Source organism: Drosophila busckii, chromosome 4, assembly GCF_011750605.1.
Source record: "Drosophila busckii strain San Diego stock center, stock number 13000-0081.31 chromosome 4, ASM1175060v1, whole genome shotgun sequence".
Taxonomy (NCBI): domain Eukaryota; kingdom Metazoa; phylum Arthropoda; class Insecta; order Diptera; family Drosophilidae; genus Drosophila; species Drosophila busckii.
In genome coordinates, this window is record NC_046609.1 from 504077 (window position 1) to 523509 (window position 19433).

Genomic DNA, 19433 nt, shown 5'->3' on the forward strand with positions numbered 1-19433 from the left:
AACAAGTGAACTAAAACAAAAGCCGTTGTTCACCGTACAATAATATTAATTAAAAATCCATGCACATACACAAATGCCATCTGGGTAAAATTTATTCCGTCGTCTACCGATCCTATGGTGTTAACGCCGCGTGCAGCCAGTTGCAAGTTACCGCCCGCGGTTATTCCGTGGGTTAAAGGGAAAATTCATATAAAAGTTCAATACAGTGCTCTAAAAATAAAGAAAATAATTAAAAAAAAGCTCTGTGCTAACCTTATTACGTTGTCTGGACGAAATCGCTGCGATAACCGCGCTACTATAACTACTATATCCCACATATCATTAATTCATTATGTTTACACTTCAACCGAATCCGGCTACGATAGGAGCAGTGCCCTGGTCAGCTGGGGCTCTTATTGAAAGGTTGCCGACTTTAGATGATATGTCCCATAAAGGTAATTTAACTTTTCCTTAAAAATCTACTTAATAATACTCATACTTTTGTTAAAGCAAATTAATGACGACAATAGTATGTTTTGTCCTTTCCTATTTTATAGAATAGGCGTTTTAAGTATCTACATAATGTTCATATAGGTTATATTACATACGTATAATACGATATGGGAATCAAGCATCTTGTCAATTCCCTTTAATCTTCATCAGTTTATGTTTGTTTATTTACATAAAATGTCAGATCTCTCACGATGAGTTTTTCTCTACGCCAATATTGAAAAATTAAATACGAACTAAGCCTATAATACTGATAAGACTTTAAATTGTAAGAATGTACTACATATTGTACATTGTATACATGTAATAAAAATGCAGTAAAGCCGTTTAAGTCAAAGAACATTATGCAATGCACTTGATATATTATAAGTCTAGCAAACCTTAGATTTGCATAAAGAAAATGTTTGTGCTGTTATCTTAAATTACAATCATTTGCAACTTATTATAAAGTTTTTTTTATCAATCAAATTTGCACTTTTATCATCTTCATTAAATTTTACTTAAAATACTATATTTCGAGTAGTAAAAAGTTTTTCTTTATACACGCAAACACGTAATTTATATTATATTGTTTTGAGAGTTGATGTATGATCAATTTTATTTTACTCTCCTCTTTTTCTTATAGACAATATTCTTGCTATGAGAAATCTGCCCTGCTTGGGCGTTCCAAGTGGCAGCGGCCTGGGCGGTATTGGTGGGAAGGCCACTACAACTGTTCCGATGGCAGCCCCGGACGCGACCACAGTTCCACAACCACATTCAACATCATCGTACTTTACTACTACATATTACCACTTAACAGATGATGAATGTACGTTTACAAATTTAACTAATAACTTTAAATATTATGGGTTTTTGTAATTTTTTGACTTATATTTATAAAAATGGAAATAGGTAGTCTTATTGTTAAAACATCAACTCTTAAGATAAAACTGTACATATACTCTTCATAATAATCACTTATTTCTTTATTAAAAAGAAATTTTAAAAATCAAGATATTTGTGGATTTGAGCAAATCTTTTGCGAAAGTGTCTTAAGTCGGAATGCGATACGATACGTTTGTGAAAATGCGTCAATATGTGTGAATATAGTATCCGTATAAATGAATATAATTACATCTAGTATTAAGACTTAATTATTTCAAAAATGTCAGGATTATATATTATTATATGAAATTCATTGGCAGCACTGACGGATTTTCCAAATATAAATCGTGTTTGTTCCAAAAAATATTTTTGCTTAGTAACCACCAATTTTCGGTGATCTAGCTTTCGCCAATTATAACCCACAGAGCTATCAACTCTTACGCTCTCTTAATTCACCAGTTATATCATTATTTTTGTAAGTTTTTAATAGCGCGCAGATCATGGAGTTTTCACAAATTCCTTGAGATGCTTGCCAGCGTTTAGTATTTAAAATAGTATTTAAATCTGAACTAAAAACAATTACGATTAACCAATGTCCTGTAAATCAAATCTTTCGGATTTGCCAAGCAATATAAAAAACTATGAAAATCTAAATTCAAAAAACTTACCATTCTTAAAACTTACCTTTCTATGTATTTCTCCCAAAGCTTGGTATTTTTACGTAGAATGGAAACTTTAAGTCTTAGCAGTATTTTATGTAGGTAACATTCACATAATTAAATGACCTTCGCTGATTTGACATACATATATATCACGGTAATTAAATTAAATAGCTACTTATGTCAATAATAACCGTTAAGTGCTGCCCAGGTACATAATTGAGTTATTTATTTAACAGCATGGCATGTTATACTTTGGATTCAAGTATTGTCTGGACCCGGGCTAATGCACTGAACGTACGAAGTGAAAAATTTGGCATATAGTGTGAAAATTGCAAATAGTTTGTCTTCAGGAATTTTTTTTATTGTATTTTTGATTTTAACTAATTGTTTGACAGCATTGTGCGATGAATGACTGGATTTATCGCAGATGCAGCAGGAGCGATAACAGCACAAGCTGTCAATTATATTACAACAATGCAGTTTGGAATTGTCAGCGTACTGCACAAAAGAATATAAAAACCAAATTCTGAACACACCAAGAACAAAACAAGCCAAGTTGATCATAGCTCACGACAAAGGGCTGGCCAAGTAAAGACGTTGATCTGGCTTCTGGGACATTAACTGCACTGGGATCTGACCATTCCCTTTCTTCATTTTATATATTTTTTTTCGTAAATAGGATCGGAATGGGATCGAGGTCGGGGGTATGTCGCCTGCTACTACATCGGTACACGCACCCGCTGTGCTGTTAAGTACTCTCTCTTATGTCCGCACCATTGTTATTTGTGAATCAACACAATTATTTTTCACCTTTAATGATTTTGAAGAGTGTGCATTTATACATTGTATGCGCTTTCCCTTCAGTGTGTCGGCAAACGTTCCGAGTCATGTTGTTACAAATGAAAACAATTATTGATGTTGAAAGCCAAAGTCGACTAAAAGGAAAAACAAAAGCCTTGCCTGAAAATACTGTGTGTTTCTAAGTATGGAGATAGAAGGTCACCCTACATTAATGCCAAACACAAATGAACCTTCTAAGTGTGTGACGGTCAGCCAAATCTAAACTATTATGTCAATGAACTTCTTCCCTGCGTCATGAAGGCAAGATTCTTGTATAATATTTATGCACATGTACATATGTATTTGTATGTATGTACAATGCATGTATAATTTTCTTTTTGCACATATTTTGTTCAAAATAAATAGTAAGTATTGGGTGCGTAAATCGTTATTTCGGACGGACAGCTTGTGTTGCTTATCAAGAATATATAGATGATTTATACTGCCTTTTTAAATTTTTTTTTACAAAAATGTCAAAGTGTATATAATTTTAACTGGTCCGTAAAGAATCTCGTATCGAATAAACTTAAATGAAATTCATATAAATAGGTCTGACCCTCTTATTATATGTAAGTATGTATGTATATCGATGAAGTGGTAACAATTGACCGGTGCCTCGAAGGTTGCGTAAAAGTAGTAAGAAATAAATTGATACGCAGATTATTGAGATATTTTCTTGTTATCAATTCTTGGAAAATTAATTTTAAATCCATGCTTCAATAGGTTTACTTACGCTACCCTTTTAAAGGCTCTTTTTTGTTTTATCTGTTTGACCCTTTCATTTGATTTTTTTATTCTTGTTTTGTTTATTTTGGTTGTTGCTTTATTGACAGCTCACTTTATCCACTCATCCATTTTGTTAGATACAGCGTAATCCTTTGAGTTCGTACCTTCTTCAATCAAATACATTGTAAAGTTACTAAATATAAGCTTACTGAGAAATGAGTATGACATTTCTGTATTCATTTTGTTGTCCTCAAGCGTCTTAACTAATATAATGCACCATTGAAACTAAATCTAAAAGAGTCAGCTATAATGCTAATATCATTTGTTCATTTTCAATAAGCATATTTTTATATCGTTTTCGTAGCATTTTTATGTTTCTACTAATTTATGTTGGGTATGTGCTATTTGAAGCTTTACTGAATATTAACGTATTCTAATGAATCTGCCTCCAAGTTTCTAAATTAAATAATCGAGATGTAATATAAGCATTTTTATAAAAGTTTGCATATATATTTAAAACTTTTACAGGTCACAGTGGGGTAAATCAATTGGGTGGCGTTTTTGTAGGAGGTAGACCATTACCCGATTCCACCCGACAAAAAATCGTGGAGCTTGCGCATTCTGGAGCTCGACCTTGTGATATTTCTCGGATTCTTCAAGTTTCTAATGGATGCGTTAGTAAAATTTTAGGGCGGTAAGCTATTTTTAAATTTTCCTGTACATATAATATTTTCCTATTTTTCGGTTGCTTACATTCTGATTTATAATAGGGTTTGAACATTGGTCCGGTTATATATTTGTATATCACAGTAACACTAAAAATGTGTGTCGTTATATTTTATATATACATTTAATATTTTTATATATACATATATATATATATATATATATTTGATATAATTTCCTTATTTTTTTAATTGCAAATTATTATTATTTATTATATTTGATAACCCTAAAAACTCACTTGCCTTTTGCTAATCATGTGTAATCACATATTTTCTTTTTGGTAATAATGCTGTTTAACTTATTTCAGTTATTACGAAACTGGAAGCATTCGTCCACGAGCCATTGGAGGCTCTAAGCCACGCGTTGCAACTGCTGAAGTTGTTAGTAAGATATCACAATACAAACGTGAATGTCCTAGTATATTTGCATGGGAGATTCGCGATAGATTATTGCAAGAAAATGTTTGCACAAATGACAACATACCCAGTGTGAGTATCTGAGAAATAAGGATTTGTATGTAACAGTACAATGCGTCTAATCAACTTTTATATACACTTTGACTGGGGCATCGCAGTAAAGACACGCACTCACAAACACATACACATAAGACAGCTATCGCGGAAACGCTCAGAATCAGCAAGCGCACCCCGCTGTCTATTGTGAAAATTAAAATTTGAATAACTCCTCAGTTATTTATCCGCTCGTTCTGAAATATTTCTTAATTCCTTTACATTTTTGCTCGTTTTGGCCTTTATACAAAATGAAAAGTAAAAAAAAAGCACACACAAGAATACTTAAATTATGCGCGAATACTCAAGTACAGTTAAGAGTAGAAGGAATAAAGATTAACTACAAATGTTTACAAGTGCAAAGCACGTCTCCTTCTCCCTGTTACATACATTTGCACAACTTCATAATAACACTTTCCATTTTTTTTACAAAAATATCAAAGTGTATAAAAACGAATATACGAATAAAAATTTGATTAGTAGTTTCAATGTTTGATGACTTAAATAGGGTTCATTATCGTTAATTATTTGAAATTAAATACAAAATTGTAGAAACCTAACCTAATTGTAGTAACCTAAACATTGGAATGTTTGTATTGTAGTTTTAGTGCAGTCAGCTTACTTAGCCGTTGGAAGCCAAAAATGTTTTGCAGGCTTTTATTTATATTTGAAGATTAATTTTTATTTTTTGCGAAAATTGCGTATATACGATATTTTTGCAAAAAAATAAGAATTACAAATAAAAATTAATCTATTATTAATCTATATTATTGTTCACTTCGTAATCTTTTATATTTTTAGCGGTATTTTATTTCTTGCCTTTTATTATGCTCATACTTCTAGTTAGCATTGACATTTTACCATTTTTGTATTGTTTACTAAGTATGCCAAAAAAAAAAAACATAAAAAAAAGCAAAATGAATTGTGACAGCGATGCCGAATAGCTTGCGTTGTGCATTTCCCCATTGACAGTTGTGTGGAAAATGTGCTCATTCAAATGGAAGGGAAAATCTTTTATGCACATTAAGCGACAAAAAGGGAAATCAGTGCTAGAGAAGTATGAAAAACGTACAATATTAAATAAATACAGAACGCCACCACAAAAGCGTTAAGCGTTGAACTTCACGCGCGAGGGTAAGGACTAGCTTAGCGAGTCGATGCACGACGAGGGAGTCACATCAAAATTATATCGTTTGGATGTGCTGGCCAGCCCGGCTATGTCCTGCCTTGTCCAGCTTGGTTTCGTTCAGCCCTGACGTGCCAATCTGAGGGGTGAAAGCGGTAGTTACCAGAAACTGTTACCAGAGTCTACAGCTTTAAATAGTAGGGCTCTCAATAAGTTCAACTTGATGAAATGTAACGCGTTGGCACTAGTAGGTGATATTAATTATTAGTATGAAGTTTTAAAAAATCAGTTATACATAATGGCAGTTCTTATATTTCAAATACTAGGTTCCTAAATATAAAATATGTGCGTATGTATTTGTGTACATATGCATGTTTCTGCACATAACTTTTATTCAGTCAGCCAACCCTGTTATCATTGATGTGTATGTACATACACATATAAGTGTACATGTACACGCGTACACAAGTAATTTTTTGCAACGGTTTCAGGGACATCGCTCATTTTTATTTTTAAAGTAAATTTGTATAGAAATGTATGTACATGTATATTCGTTGGTTCGTTTGTTTGTTCCCTCAAATCGAAATTTTTTGCCTAATTTTTCCACTTAACTGCACTTTTCCCTGTTATTCTCACTCGCTCATTTATATGCTTTCCCGTTTTTCGTTCCTTTGCTTTTTCTGTTGCCTTTTAAATTCATTTCAAAAGCCTTGTCATGCGCAGGCAGTAACTAAAAATAATAATGAAAAAAGGAAAAAATACCGTGCAGGTTGCGGTCGAACGCATCCAACTAGGACATACTCTTTGCCACCAAAAAGCAATAGTAAATATGGATATGCACACATTTATATATGTATATCTTTGTATCCATGCAATATCACAAATAAAAAATACGTCTGAAGTGAACGTTTTCTGCACTATGTAAATTAAATGAATATTTGTAATGCTCAATTGACATTAAAAGCATACATAGTATGAATGCATACAAATACATATATGAAAAGTTTATGGTGTCGCAAATTGTTTTTTACACCATTGGAAGACAGCCTAGTACATATTATTGATTTTAGCCCTACTCAATATTCAACTAAATAGTTCATTTTTGGTTCATTTTTTAGGTGTCATCAATAAACCGAGTGTTGAGAAATTTGGCGGCACAAAAGGAGCAACAAAGCGCGGTCCCAACTACAACCAATGCCAATTTGAGTCCAAACAGTGGTGTTTGTAATAATAATGACAATGGTGGGGAAGGTACCCTTGGCAACAATTTACAAGTAGCCGGTGGATCGGGATTAAGCTCCACGAGTGATGTGAAACAGACAGCCACTCCATTAAACTCGTCAGAGAGCGGCGGGGCTAGTAATTCTGGAGAATGTAGCGACCAAGAGTCCATTTATGAAAAACTACGTATGCTGAACACACATCACTCTTCAGCAATAGATCCACCATCTGCTCCGATGGCATCTGCTCTTCATGGTCAACACCATATTTCGACCGGGTCAAATCATTTTGGCGCACATCATCATTCGCATGTGAACCATCTACATGGCCACCATCAGCAGACCCAACAGGGCTGGCAGGCTCGTCATTATTCAACCGGTTCCTGGTATGCGGCTCCTCTTAATGCAAATGATATTCCTTCATCTTCCTGCTTAATATCCGCGGGTGTATATGGAAGCAGTGCCGTGGGAGCTGTACCTGGTCCTAGTTCCAGTCATCCGTTGACTCCGCCCAGCGATCTAGCAAGTCTATCAGCGTCAACCACTCACATTAACAATTCCACTATAAACGCTGACGATGTAATGCTGAAAAAGGGTAATGTTTGTTTAAATAGTATGGATATGTTTGAATATTTTGTTTTTTATTTTTTTGTAGTTTGTTTTAGTTATGATAATGATTTTGATTGCCAAAGATCTAATGATTTGTTATTAGAAGATTTAATTTTTAGTTAAATTCCACACGTTCGCACTGTCCGAGGCATAGGGAAGTACAGAACCAAGGCCGAAGAGAGTCCAGGGACGAAAAGTCGTCAGGGACGAGAAGCAGCCCGGGCTAGAACTTCTTGGCGGCCGATCGATAAGAAGAACTTTAAGTGGCGGTCTGCTGATCCCATCGAAAGCTGAGCTTATCGGCCAGCTGATTTCGTTACAGTATGCTGGACGTATTGAGTACAATATATGTACATGAATTCGTCTTAAGCTTAAATACTTTAAAAACAAACTGATTTGAGCAACAGAAGAGTAAGGATGAATCAGTACATAAAAAATAAATAAAAGGAATGAAGCTGGGCAATAAACCAGTGTGACATTTGGTCACGTGCTTCACCGTTTTATGCACGCACGGCAAGACTTTCCCTCGTCGAAGTTTTTGGATAGTGTGAGAACGTAGTCTGACAAAATCGATTGCACTGCCAAAGGTAATGCAGTTATGTGTTTCTTAGTTGTGACTGTATGTATTTGTACGCAGAATATTTTAATTCAATCGTGCGTATTATTAGGTTAAATGAAATCCCATCTAATGCTGTGACTGTTTTATTTGTGACTAATAATTTCTTTAGCTGCGTGTTTTTTGTGTATGAATTGGGTATCAATTGTTCCTGCTCTGAATTTTAATTAAACTTTAAATGAGCATGAACATACATACTATATAAACAAGAACGGATTAAAGATTAGGCGCAGACAACTTTTTCAAATGCTTTAACTGTGGTCAACGCGTTATTGCACATTTTCGCTATAGCGCCAGGAGCGACGCATATTACTTTAGAAAGCGCTGTCTATACTAAAATGGGAATATTTCCGAAGTTATTTATCCGATTGTACTGATCGAGAACATGGTATACATATGTATCTTTTTTATATGTCAAATTTAAATTCTTTATTGATAATACAGACAGACAGACAGGGCTCAGGGCTCAGGACAGGGCTTTGATCCCTTGCTGATAAAAAATATACATACATACGCAGTAATATACTTTATATGATGATATAGAAAATTCTCAACATTCGAATCCCAAAGCACTGAAGTATTCGGCGCATTAGACAAAATATGGCCAATTTTGTAAATAAATACCAAGACTTGCTATCTTTTTTTGCAGTATATTATGGCTGCTTTGACAATTTTGAATTTATTGGAGTTGGCTCCTAAATATCTTCAGATTAGCTTAGCCATAAGAGCACAACAACAATTGCTAACAGAGATTTGTAAACGTGCTCCCAACGGAAAAATCAAAGCACGTGGCCTGCCTCAACTATTTGGCTGCGGCAATGCTTACGGTAACTTTGGCCATATCCCCTTGTAATTCGTAAGCCTGAGGCTGTAAGGATGTCAGTAGCAATAGCTACGATGTGACGTTACGGCGGGGAATCGGAATAACCGTGCCTGCGTGCGATGACAAGTTCACCCTTAACCGTGTAGTTGCTTTAATGCGATTTACGGACTCATTTTACAGGCGATGACACTTCATTAAACGCCAAACTGTGGGGGTGGCTATGCTTGGGTGCTGTAAAAGAATTGGGGTTGAGGCGGAGGCTGTGTGGTTAAAGTGATGGTGGGATACATAAATACAAAGCATAAATACATATTTATAAAATCTTATCAAAAAACCTCATGCTAAAGTTGTCTCGCCTTATCATCAGTGTATGTGTGTCTATCTCTCCCATTCTTACAAACACTCTCCCTTGTCATATCACTGTCACATTGTCTGCTTTCGAATGTTTTCAGGCAGTTGTTTCAGTTGCATATTATTGTTGTTGTTGTCGTTGTCACTACTCCTCCTCCCCCGTTCCTTATTGGGATTGCTGTTGTTGCTGGTTTAGTTGTTATTGTTGCCTGTCAGCACATTGCAGTTTACTCAACAAATGACGTGTGCCCTGGACTGGACCGAGCTCCGGACCTGCGGCATGTTTCACAGACCTATCAGCATCTATTTGCTCTGTCACATTCACTCACATTTAATGCCAGTTATGTACATACATACTACTTTCGTGCATATACTATAAGCACACGGACACAAACAAGGTCTTAGTTGTTTTAACAACGGCAATCTGAGATCGAAATGTTGCGACTGGAAGTCGGCTGCTTTGATGTTAACTAAGTGTGATCAATATGTGAATATATATTATTTTTGTTGGTAGTACGCTATTAATTTTTAGTTCATCGTACGCTTTGCTGTTCAACGGACGAGACAATCATAGGAATAATATTTTCTTTTTAATTTCTAGTTAAGAAATTAAATAAATAATTTATTTTCATAACGTTTAGAGTTAAATATATTACTATTATTCTTAGTCTTTTTAAATAAACCAGTAAAATTTACCAATAGTATATATCTTATTTCAGAGATCGATGGCCACCAGTCAGACGAAACGGGCTCTGGTGAAGGGGACAATTCTAATGGTGGTGGATCCAATATTGGAAATAGTGAAGATGACCAAGCGCGATTAATTCTAAAAAGAAAATTGCAAAGAAATCGAACATCATTCACAAATGAACAAATTGATAGTCTAGAAAAAGGTAGGTATACAGAAGAGAAATAAATAAATAATACGGCCGTTCATTTCAGGTTAAGCTGAGCCTGTCATGAATAGGCCGTTTAAAATACCTGGAATCTTTCTTTAACTTAATTAAATTAAGGACGATAAAACGTTCTTAGTTAAAATCTTAAATCTAAGCAATGCACACGTAAAGATTTGACTTTTCAATTATAGTACTTTTTTCTCGGCACTTTAATTTTAGAGTTTGAAAGAACTCATTATCCGGACGTTTTCGCGCGAGAGCGATTAGCGGGAAAGATTGGATTACCTGAAGCAAGGATACAGGTTTGGTTTTCAAATCGTCGGGCTAAATGGCGTAGAGAGGAAAAACTACGTAATCAACGGCGAACTCCAAACTCAACCGGAACGAATGGGGGCACATCGTCTTCAACGTCAGCGACAGCATCCATGACTGACAGTCCAAACAGTCTGGGCACGTGCTCTTCAATGTTAGTTGGATCTGCAAACAGTAAGTAATTCTCTTTTATTTTTTTTTTAATTTTTTTGATGTTTGTTGACTTGTGCATTATAATTCTTGATATGTATCGTCAAGAAGGTGGTTCAAACTCTTATTTGATCCAATCACTCACTGTCTATTTGCGACTTTATTGCGTTAGATTTTGATCCAGATACTTTTTGTACTATCCCTTAGCATAGAATAAATGTATTCAAAATACAAGCGATAACTCTCAAAAGTGTATCCTTCTCAAGATCAAATAAAAAGTTCGGAGTCACCCGCGGTAGTACAGGTTTTTTTTTTTGCACCAACCATTCGCTTGCACAATTAGTCCCAATTCTCTCAATTTTTCGCATCGGCTGAAGACTAAAATACAATACATATTGGATTACCAGTATTTGCAGAAATATTGTTACTCAAACTATTACTTAAACTATGGGAAAACATAAAGTACATACATTCTTCCATGTCTGTCTGTATAAGGAAGAATAACTCAGAGACTATAAGAGCTAGAGCAATCAAATTGGTATATAGGTGCTCCTATGTCCAAGGCAGTACACTTTTTTTTTGTTGTTTTTAAATTTCCCCCACCCATTTTAGCAAATTGGAGTAAAATTTTATTTCAATAAATCACACACAATCTTTATCAACCGATAATAAAATATCAAAACGAATCATTGACAATTCAATGTTCCATACAAATAGCAGAATGGGCTTGCTAACGCGGCATGCTCCTGACGCGTAATCTATTATTTGTGTAACCGCCTGTGCGTGTGTACGTTCATTTTCTGTGATACCCTAGTCAAAGTGGAAGCTGCGCCTAATTTTAATGCGTTCTTGCTTCTCAAAAATTGATCAAAAAAAATACAAATGCTTACAATATTCATTCTTATATATTTTTAATAGATGCGCTTAATGGGCTATCATCGCCAAGTTCAATTGTGGCACAAACGGTTAGAGCTGATACCCCCTCTTCCGATGCTGCGCACCACGCACGTGCAGGAGGTCTAGCACATAATATTCCCGCTAGTCGTTTGAGCGACGATAGGGGTAACGCTTGCTCCCCGAGCTTGGGAATTGCTGATCAGCAGCATCACCATCATCACGCGCCCCATTCTCTTGTTCCACCTATATCACCACGGCTCAACTTCAACAGTGGATTTAGTGGGTCCATGAGCACCATGTATTCGAATATGCACCACACCGCGATATCAATGAGTGAAGGATATGGGTAGGTACTCAAAAACAAAATAAACGAAAAACATTAATGAAATTAAAAATATGATGACCGTAATGACTTTGATATTTACAGATCTCAAAACTTTAGTCATGCGCCAATACTGGCGTCACCTTCGACAGTATCCCAACAAAGAGAGCTAACACCGCCCTCTATGTATCCCTGTCATATGTCACTGCGCCCACAACCTATAACATCACACCACATTCTTGGTGTTGGGGTAGGCGTCGGAGGTGTTGCAACTGGAGGCAGCACTGCCTGTAATAGTCCTACTGTTAACATTGTTAACCCGCATCCAAACAGCAATAATGTCACTAGTTACGAGATGCTGTCTGCTTATGGATTACCTCCCACGCAAGCCCAGCCTCAAACTTCGACAGCTTCAGCTACATCAACATCTGAAGAAAATACGAATTCTATAACCCATCATCACAATATAGAACAACGTCAAGCAGCTTGTAGTCCAAATCAAATAAGTGTATCCGGAGGCAGTTTTGGCTCTGAAAATATATCGGCAACATCACCGTCTATGCCATCATATGCACACATGAGCTACAATTATGCAGCTGCAGCTGCAGCCAATAGCATAACACCGTCGGGGAACAGTAATCCGGGATCGCATGGGTCGGGAAAGCAACAGTTCTTTGCTTCCTGTTTCTATTCACCGTGGGTTTAATTTATGATATTCGAGTGGAAAGAGTAGAGTTAGAAAGACTACAAGTTGGGTGAGATAATCTAGCCTCCTCCAACTATGACTATGATTATGATATTATGCTCGTTAGCTGTACTATAATTATGTACTTAAAATATTACATGCAAATCGAATTTACATATCTCTAATTCAATATTTAAAATAACTCATCCAACGTAAGCCATCAAGGTTGTCGAAACTGTTTACATATGTATGTATATACCGCTCGTGGAATCACCCAGTAAAGTAACCGAAATAAATGTGAATAAAATGAAACTTATGTTAACTTAAAAAATAATACGTATTTTGCCAATACGGAGGGGATCAACACACAAAATTTCATTTGTTTTAATTTCTACATTAATTTCAGAATATTTATTTCCGGGACGTAAGCAGAAAGCTCCAGCTATTGACAATTCTCTTTGGATTTTCCACTATGTTTTAACCAAACTACTATATTATTTAGGCATTTATATATATAAACTGAGTCGATATTGAAATTTAAAATAATTTTTGATTATGTAATATATGTGCTTAAGAACTTAATTTAAAATTGAAAAGGGTGTAAATAAAATTAAATGAGTGCAGAATTTATTAGAATAAATTAAATTATTAGGCAAAGCAGAAACTCTGAACAAACTGTATGAACCATATCGCCAAAAGGGGCCAATATAGATAGTATATATATACATACAGATCTTTTCATTCTTTTTTCAAGCAAATTTGTTTGGGAGAATGTGTCGAGGCAGACTTCATATAGTATATTTATTCGTGATCAGCAAGACAAATTGAGTCGATATAGCCATCTCCGTCTGTCTGGATGCATAAACAACTGTTTCTCAACAACTTTATGAGCTAGGGCAACTAAATTTTGTATGTAGGTGCTCTTATACCAAAGCCAAATCGCTTTGAAGTTTTTTTTTTTTTTTTTATTAAACCAATTTAAAAATCAAAGCCAACCAATTTATGCCCACGGAAACATCAGAAATAAAACACAAGCTTCAATATGCTCTTGACCGATGCCGTAAATTTCAGAGCGTTCGCATAGATAATATAGGTGTTAATCACATTTCAATTTTCAACATTGACAGCGGGGTGTTGCCGACGCGCCCACTTCCCACTCGATTAACGCAGAAAATTGGCGAATTCGATCAAAAAAGATCATGCGACATACATATAATATACATAATAAACATTAGTATTACACGTAAAATATACAAAAATGTTTTCTAGAAAAACTTATAATTTGAATTGTTTAATTTTGTTGCTCAGCGTAGCAAACTATGCTAAGTATGTAACATTATGTTCATCCTACATAGTACATATGTACATGTACACAAAAATGTCAAAGTGTATAAAAAACTCTCTTTAGCACTTTTGATTTGTTACGTTGTTTCTCTTTTAGTGCGATGGTGCAGGTAGCTAATCAATCAATAAAGAGGACACCGGTGCATCCGTGTATATCAGTTTATATTAAAAATCAAAATAGCTTACATAGTTTATAAACAGCTTTTCACGACTTTACAAGCTAATAATTGAATAATATTAATAATAATTAATAATTGAATAATGTTAATAAAAATTTTAAAAGAATCGCCAAAAACAAATATTTACATATATAATGATTGTCGAAAAGCTTCGATTGAAAGCTTTTTTAATGATCTATCTATGCAATCGATAGTATCATCGATATTTACACAACTTTGATTGCTGAAGCTGAAAGACTATCGAGGGTACTGACTCCTTGTCGATGATTTGCTATCAATAGCAGCTTTGCACTATCGATGATTTTCTGTGATTTCTCTCAACTAAAGTTTGGTCTTACAATTAGTCTAAATCTTTTAGCGACACTTTTTGGAATAAATTTGTCGATTACCGTTAAAAAGCCTATTCTTCCGTGGGTGTTGCTTTGCATGTTTTGTACTAATTTTATAAACTTTCACATTTTTATAAAAAGAGGTAAAGGGTATCATGAAATTGTGAAAATGTATATAGCAGTCAGAAGGAGGCGTGGCAGACCCCACATACATATATATATATGTATATATATATATATTCTTGACCAGCAAGACAAGCCCAGTCGACATATGTAGCTATGTATGTCCGTCCGTCTGTATGAACAGCAAAGACTCGGAGACAAGAGCTATGTAGGTTGACTTATTTCCGAACCAATCCGCAAAAATATAGTGAACAATTATGTTACCTATCATACGTATGTATGTATAGAAATTTGAGCTTATAATATTATAATATAATATTATTATAATATTGGTTATTGCCTACCTTAAACAACAGCTTGTGTTTGACTTTTATTAGTTATTCGAGGAGGCAATTTCTGCGTTGTTTCGAGGATATTGTGAATTAATAATAAATAAAAAGTAATAAGTAATTTATAATCCCCTCTTAATATACTTGATTAAAGTCAAACAAGCAACTGAAATAAATTCTGGTTCTTAACAATTTCAAGAGGGCTCTGACGGGCTGAGTTGAGTCAATATTTTAATGAAGTTCTTAATAAACGCTCGTCAAACAATAACGAAGTGGTTGCTAAGAGAGCGCCGTAAGGTAGCTAGGGTTACTACTGTAAAAATGTAAAAATTTGCAGCTCATAATCCCATATTTGTTTTTGCGCATTGACATCCCCTTTTAAAACAACATTTGAATTTAAGCAGATGAAAGCCGTCGAAGCTAAGCAGTGTTAAAATTATACGACTTTTGCTACATGTGACTTTAAAAAAAAGGATTACCCAAATGTTTACAAATTTTCATATTTAACTATTTATAATGATTAGTTTTCAATCATTTCAGTCGGATTAAACGATTGCACACCTGTAAAATCAGCAACTGTGTATATACATATACATATATACATATGTAGAAAATTATGTACGTACATATGTATATATTTATGCAATATTTGCTTAAATACTTCCATATTCATGTATGTATATAAGCGTAGGTCTGCACGTTTTTATGTATACACATACATGTATGTACATGTGTATGTATGGCTGAAAAAATAAATTTCTTTCTTTGAAAAGCATTATAAATAATAAACATTTGTTTCTAAAAATAAAACACTTGTTTTTTATACAATTTCTAAATAAATATTTCTGATGCAGATTTTATTGCCACATGCACGTACATAAATATACATGTACATGTTAACCTATTCATGCATGTTGGCATGTACATATATGTATATGCATACATATGGATGTATGTATATGCAAACATATACATATATATAGCAGCAGCAAAAATTTTGTTTTTATACACTTTTCCATTTAAAAATAAAAGAAAGAGTATCTTAATGTTAGCCCAAAGAATGTACAATGTATGTATGTATTTTTCGCTTATTTACAAGAAGAATGACAAACATGCATATGGAAGCAAAAAAACACTTTTCTAGTAAATGATGCAAAAATTTGTAATGCTATAATCTATCCATGCGCATGGGCAGCCCACGGGATCAGCTGAGCCGATAAGCTGAGCTTTCGGTGGGATCTACAGACCGCCTCCAAAAGCTTTTCTTGTTGATCGGCCGCCCAGAAGCTGTAGCCCTGGCTGCTTTTCGTCCCTGGGCGCTTTATCATCCCTGGGCTCTCTTCGACCCTAGCTTTCTTCTTCTTCCCTGTAATTGTAATTGTGTAAAAATTTCATCACTTGAACACATGTAATGCGCTTGTCTCAAAATGTTTTTTATTTAGATATGTGTGTCACTCTTGTACATACATACACACATGTGATTGACATACATACAAATATACATACATAAAATAAAAAAATAACGGTAGCGGAGCTTAGTTTTATAGATTTAAATGTAATCCTACTGCAGCTTAAGCTTTGCAATAGTGTAATTGTTATTTATCGATAAGTGCTCGATAATATTGATAAAAGCACAAGTGATCTCTATCGAGCAAGTAATCCCTGCTCAAAAGACATATGTAAGTAACGCGCAATGTAGTTAAGCCTTCTGTACTATTTTTTTTTTTTTTTTTATGTTATGTGTGTTTGTTAATATGTGTGCGTGTCTACATGCGTGTGAGTTTCTTGCGCAGTTCTTGGCAAAGTGTCTCTTATAGTTGACTGTGTTCTATTCTATTTGCAATTGCCACTATTCCGAACTACAAATCTAATGTGAAATGAATATAAAAGAGAGAAACAAACACATGTATGTATACAGATAGAGAATGAGAAACTAACAAATTCAGAGCTGACCAAGATTGTCAGTTGTGCGACTGCTTAAATTGGGGTGTGCTCGTGCTTAGATGGATCTCTTGACTCAGTAATAGATTAACACTCGTGGAGCTCGCTTCGTTTTCACATACAAAAAGGATAAATAATCGCGCTGTGTATCGAACTGTGTTATCTATAATTTAGTTGTACGTACCTAGCAACTATGTGTTAATATGTATATAAAATTTATACATACATACATTACATATACATGTATGAATGTATGCATACCATCATTTGAAGTGAAAGTGATCGCAAATAAGGGAAATTTACGATATACATACAGATATAAAAAAATTATTTATAAATGAAATATAAATACGATTTTATTCAATTTATTGTATTCTATCTGCTATGAATGAAAGACATGCGTATATACATACATTTGTATGTATGGATATATATATATATATATATATATTTATTACATATTACGTTATTAAACATATATATATATATATATATATATATATATATATTTAGAAAGATTATTATATTATTTAGAAAGATCTATTCTCTCGGTGAAATTGTGTAACGGTCATTGATTGTCAGCCTGTATAAATAGAAATGGAAGCTTTACAGTGAAATTAACAAAATTATTAAAAATTTAAACTTACTGCTTCAATTGATACATCTAATTTTAATAATAATTAAACAATAACATATGCAAGTTTATTAGAATGATATAATTTTTAACTACCAAAAGTTAGCATACATATGAATATTCATATGTAGTAAACCCAGATGTTACGTACAGACGAATGAATGTACATATTCAAATATACATATGTACATATGTATCTATATGAAAGAGAATATACGTATATACTTCATACATATCCACATACAAACAGTGACTACAAATAACTAAAAATAAACGTATGCAACACATTCAAACAAATTTTTGTTTTGTGTGGGGAATTTTCATTTTTCGCGTTCGTTTTAAATCTATTTTTTCCATTCGAACAATGGCTTTGAGAGATACACGAAAGCGATCAAATTTCCATAGTCCAAAATATTAGGGAGCCGTGCGCACACTTTAACTGACTGCTTTTAAGTACATACACAAACATACATGTTCATACATATGCATGAAAAATTATGCGCTGTATAAGCTACATCTATATCTATATATGTGTGTATGTATGTATGTTAATATATGTATATATGTATGCAAAGTTGGTGCTTAAGATAAACTTAATAAATAATCGTACTACGAGTATGAAACTATACTACTAACTAAAATTTATATGTATCATTCAAATCATTTTCTTTAACAAATAACATCGTAACGTAAGGTGAAGAAACTTTTGTTACTCATTTTTTTAACTTTGTGTCAAATTAAATTGCGTTTTTTTTTTTAACATTTCTTCTATTAATTAGTTTCTGTCGATTCTAAAAAAAATGCTTAAAATATAATATGATTGACTTGAGATATACAAGTTTTAATCATTATATGTTTTTCATTGATTTTATTTGTTATAAAAACAAAAAAAAAACATCTCAACATGTATCTCATACCCTCGATAAGGGCACTAGCCAGGATAAGTCCTGGTTTGCTTACCTTAACTTAACCTATTTGCTATATACATACATACATACATATTATTTTTACAAAACCATATGTACATAAGTGATAGTTGGCTTAAATTGTACAAAGTGTTTCTTATTTTGCAGATTAACACTGTGTTAAGTATTTAAAATTTAGTATTATTAAATACGTTTTGTTAAATTTCTTTTAATATTGTATCATGGTTTTTTCTTTCCTTAGTTTGTAGCGTAATTATCTATTTTTTAATTGTTACATGTATTCCATATTATAAATATTTTTGTAGATCCTAAGAGCTTAAGCCGTTGAAAACGAAGCTTAACGAAACTTCTCAGCATGGGGGTGGCTGAAGATTTCGCTCCCAGCTTTGTGAAGAAACCACAATTACATCAGGAAGATGACGGAAATCGCTTAATATTTGAGTGTCAACTATTATCTTCCCCTAAACCGGATATCGAATGGTTTCGAAGTGACTATAAATTAACAGAAGATGGTCGAACAAAATTCAAAATCCAGCCAAGCGGAGAAAACATATTTACAGTAGTATTAGAGCTCGACGATGTAGCAGAAACTGATGCTGGCCTTTACAAGGTAAAGGCTAAAAATAAATCAGGCGAAGTTTCTGCATCAATAAATCTGAATTTCACACGTAAGTCAAATGTATAATAATCAATAAAAATAATCTTGATATTTTTCCAATCTGGTAACTACATATTTAAATATAGTACATAAATATAAAAAGAAATTTAAGTAGAATTTTGAATTTTTGAATTCTTGTATCTA

General features: G+C 33.8%; 2 protein-coding genes across 16 annotated transcripts in view; both read left to right on the plus strand.

The window, feature by feature from the left end:
• The first annotated feature begins 271 nt into the window (after window positions 1-271).
• Window positions 272-13132, plus strand: LOC108607418 (paired box protein Pax-6). Of its 2 annotated transcripts, XM_017998213.1 has the most exons (9): window positions 272-434; window positions 1115-1300; window positions 4113-4278; window positions 4618-4798; window positions 7064-7760; window positions 10284-10457; window positions 10680-10946; window positions 11841-12165; window positions 12247-13132. In XM_017998213.1, exons 1-9 carry the CDS (start codon window positions 332-334, stop codon window positions 12845-12847), a joined length of 2700 nt encoding a protein of 899 aa, XP_017853702.1. In that variant the 5' UTR covers window positions 272-331; the 3' UTR covers window positions 12848-13132. The 2 variants fall into 2 exon arrangements, with proteins under 2 accessions (XP_017853702.1, XP_017853703.1); XM_017998214.1 differs by lacking the exons at window positions 10284-10457; window positions 10680-10946; window positions 11841-12165; window positions 12247-13132 and adding an exon at window positions 7878-8035.
• A 4009-nt stretch (window positions 13133-17141) lies between these two features.
• LOC108607359 (twitchin) overlaps window positions 17142-19433 on the plus strand; it is a 49449-nt gene continuing 47157 nt past the window's right edge. For 9 of the 14 annotated variants that reach the window (XM_017998054.1, XM_017998053.1, XM_017998056.1 and 6 more), the window contains exons 1-2: window positions 17142-17247; window positions 18937-19299. In XM_017998054.1, coding sequence (XP_017853543.1) covers window positions 18987-19299 — 313 coding nt within the window. In that variant the 5' untranslated portion in view covers window positions 17142-17247; window positions 18937-18986. The remainder of the gene's footprint in view (window positions 17248-18936; window positions 19300-19433) is intronic. The other 5 variants (XM_017998063.1, XM_017998066.1, XM_017998064.1 and 2 more) reach the window with 1 other exon arrangement.

Bases quoted from the DNA above. Each gene is read 5' to 3' on its own strand.
- LOC108607418 (XM_017998213.1), top strand. From the start codon at position 332: ATGTTTACACTTCAACCGAATCCGGCTACGATAGGAGCAGTGCCCTGG. The intron at 4,279-4,617 runs GTAAGCTATTTT...AACTTATTTCAG, and splicing joins GTTAGTAAAATTTTAGGGCG to TTATTACGAAACTGGAAGCA. The intron at 7,761-10,283 runs GTAATGTTTGTT...ATCTTATTTCAG, and splicing joins CGATGTAATGCTGAAAAAGG to AGATCGATGGCCACCAGTCA.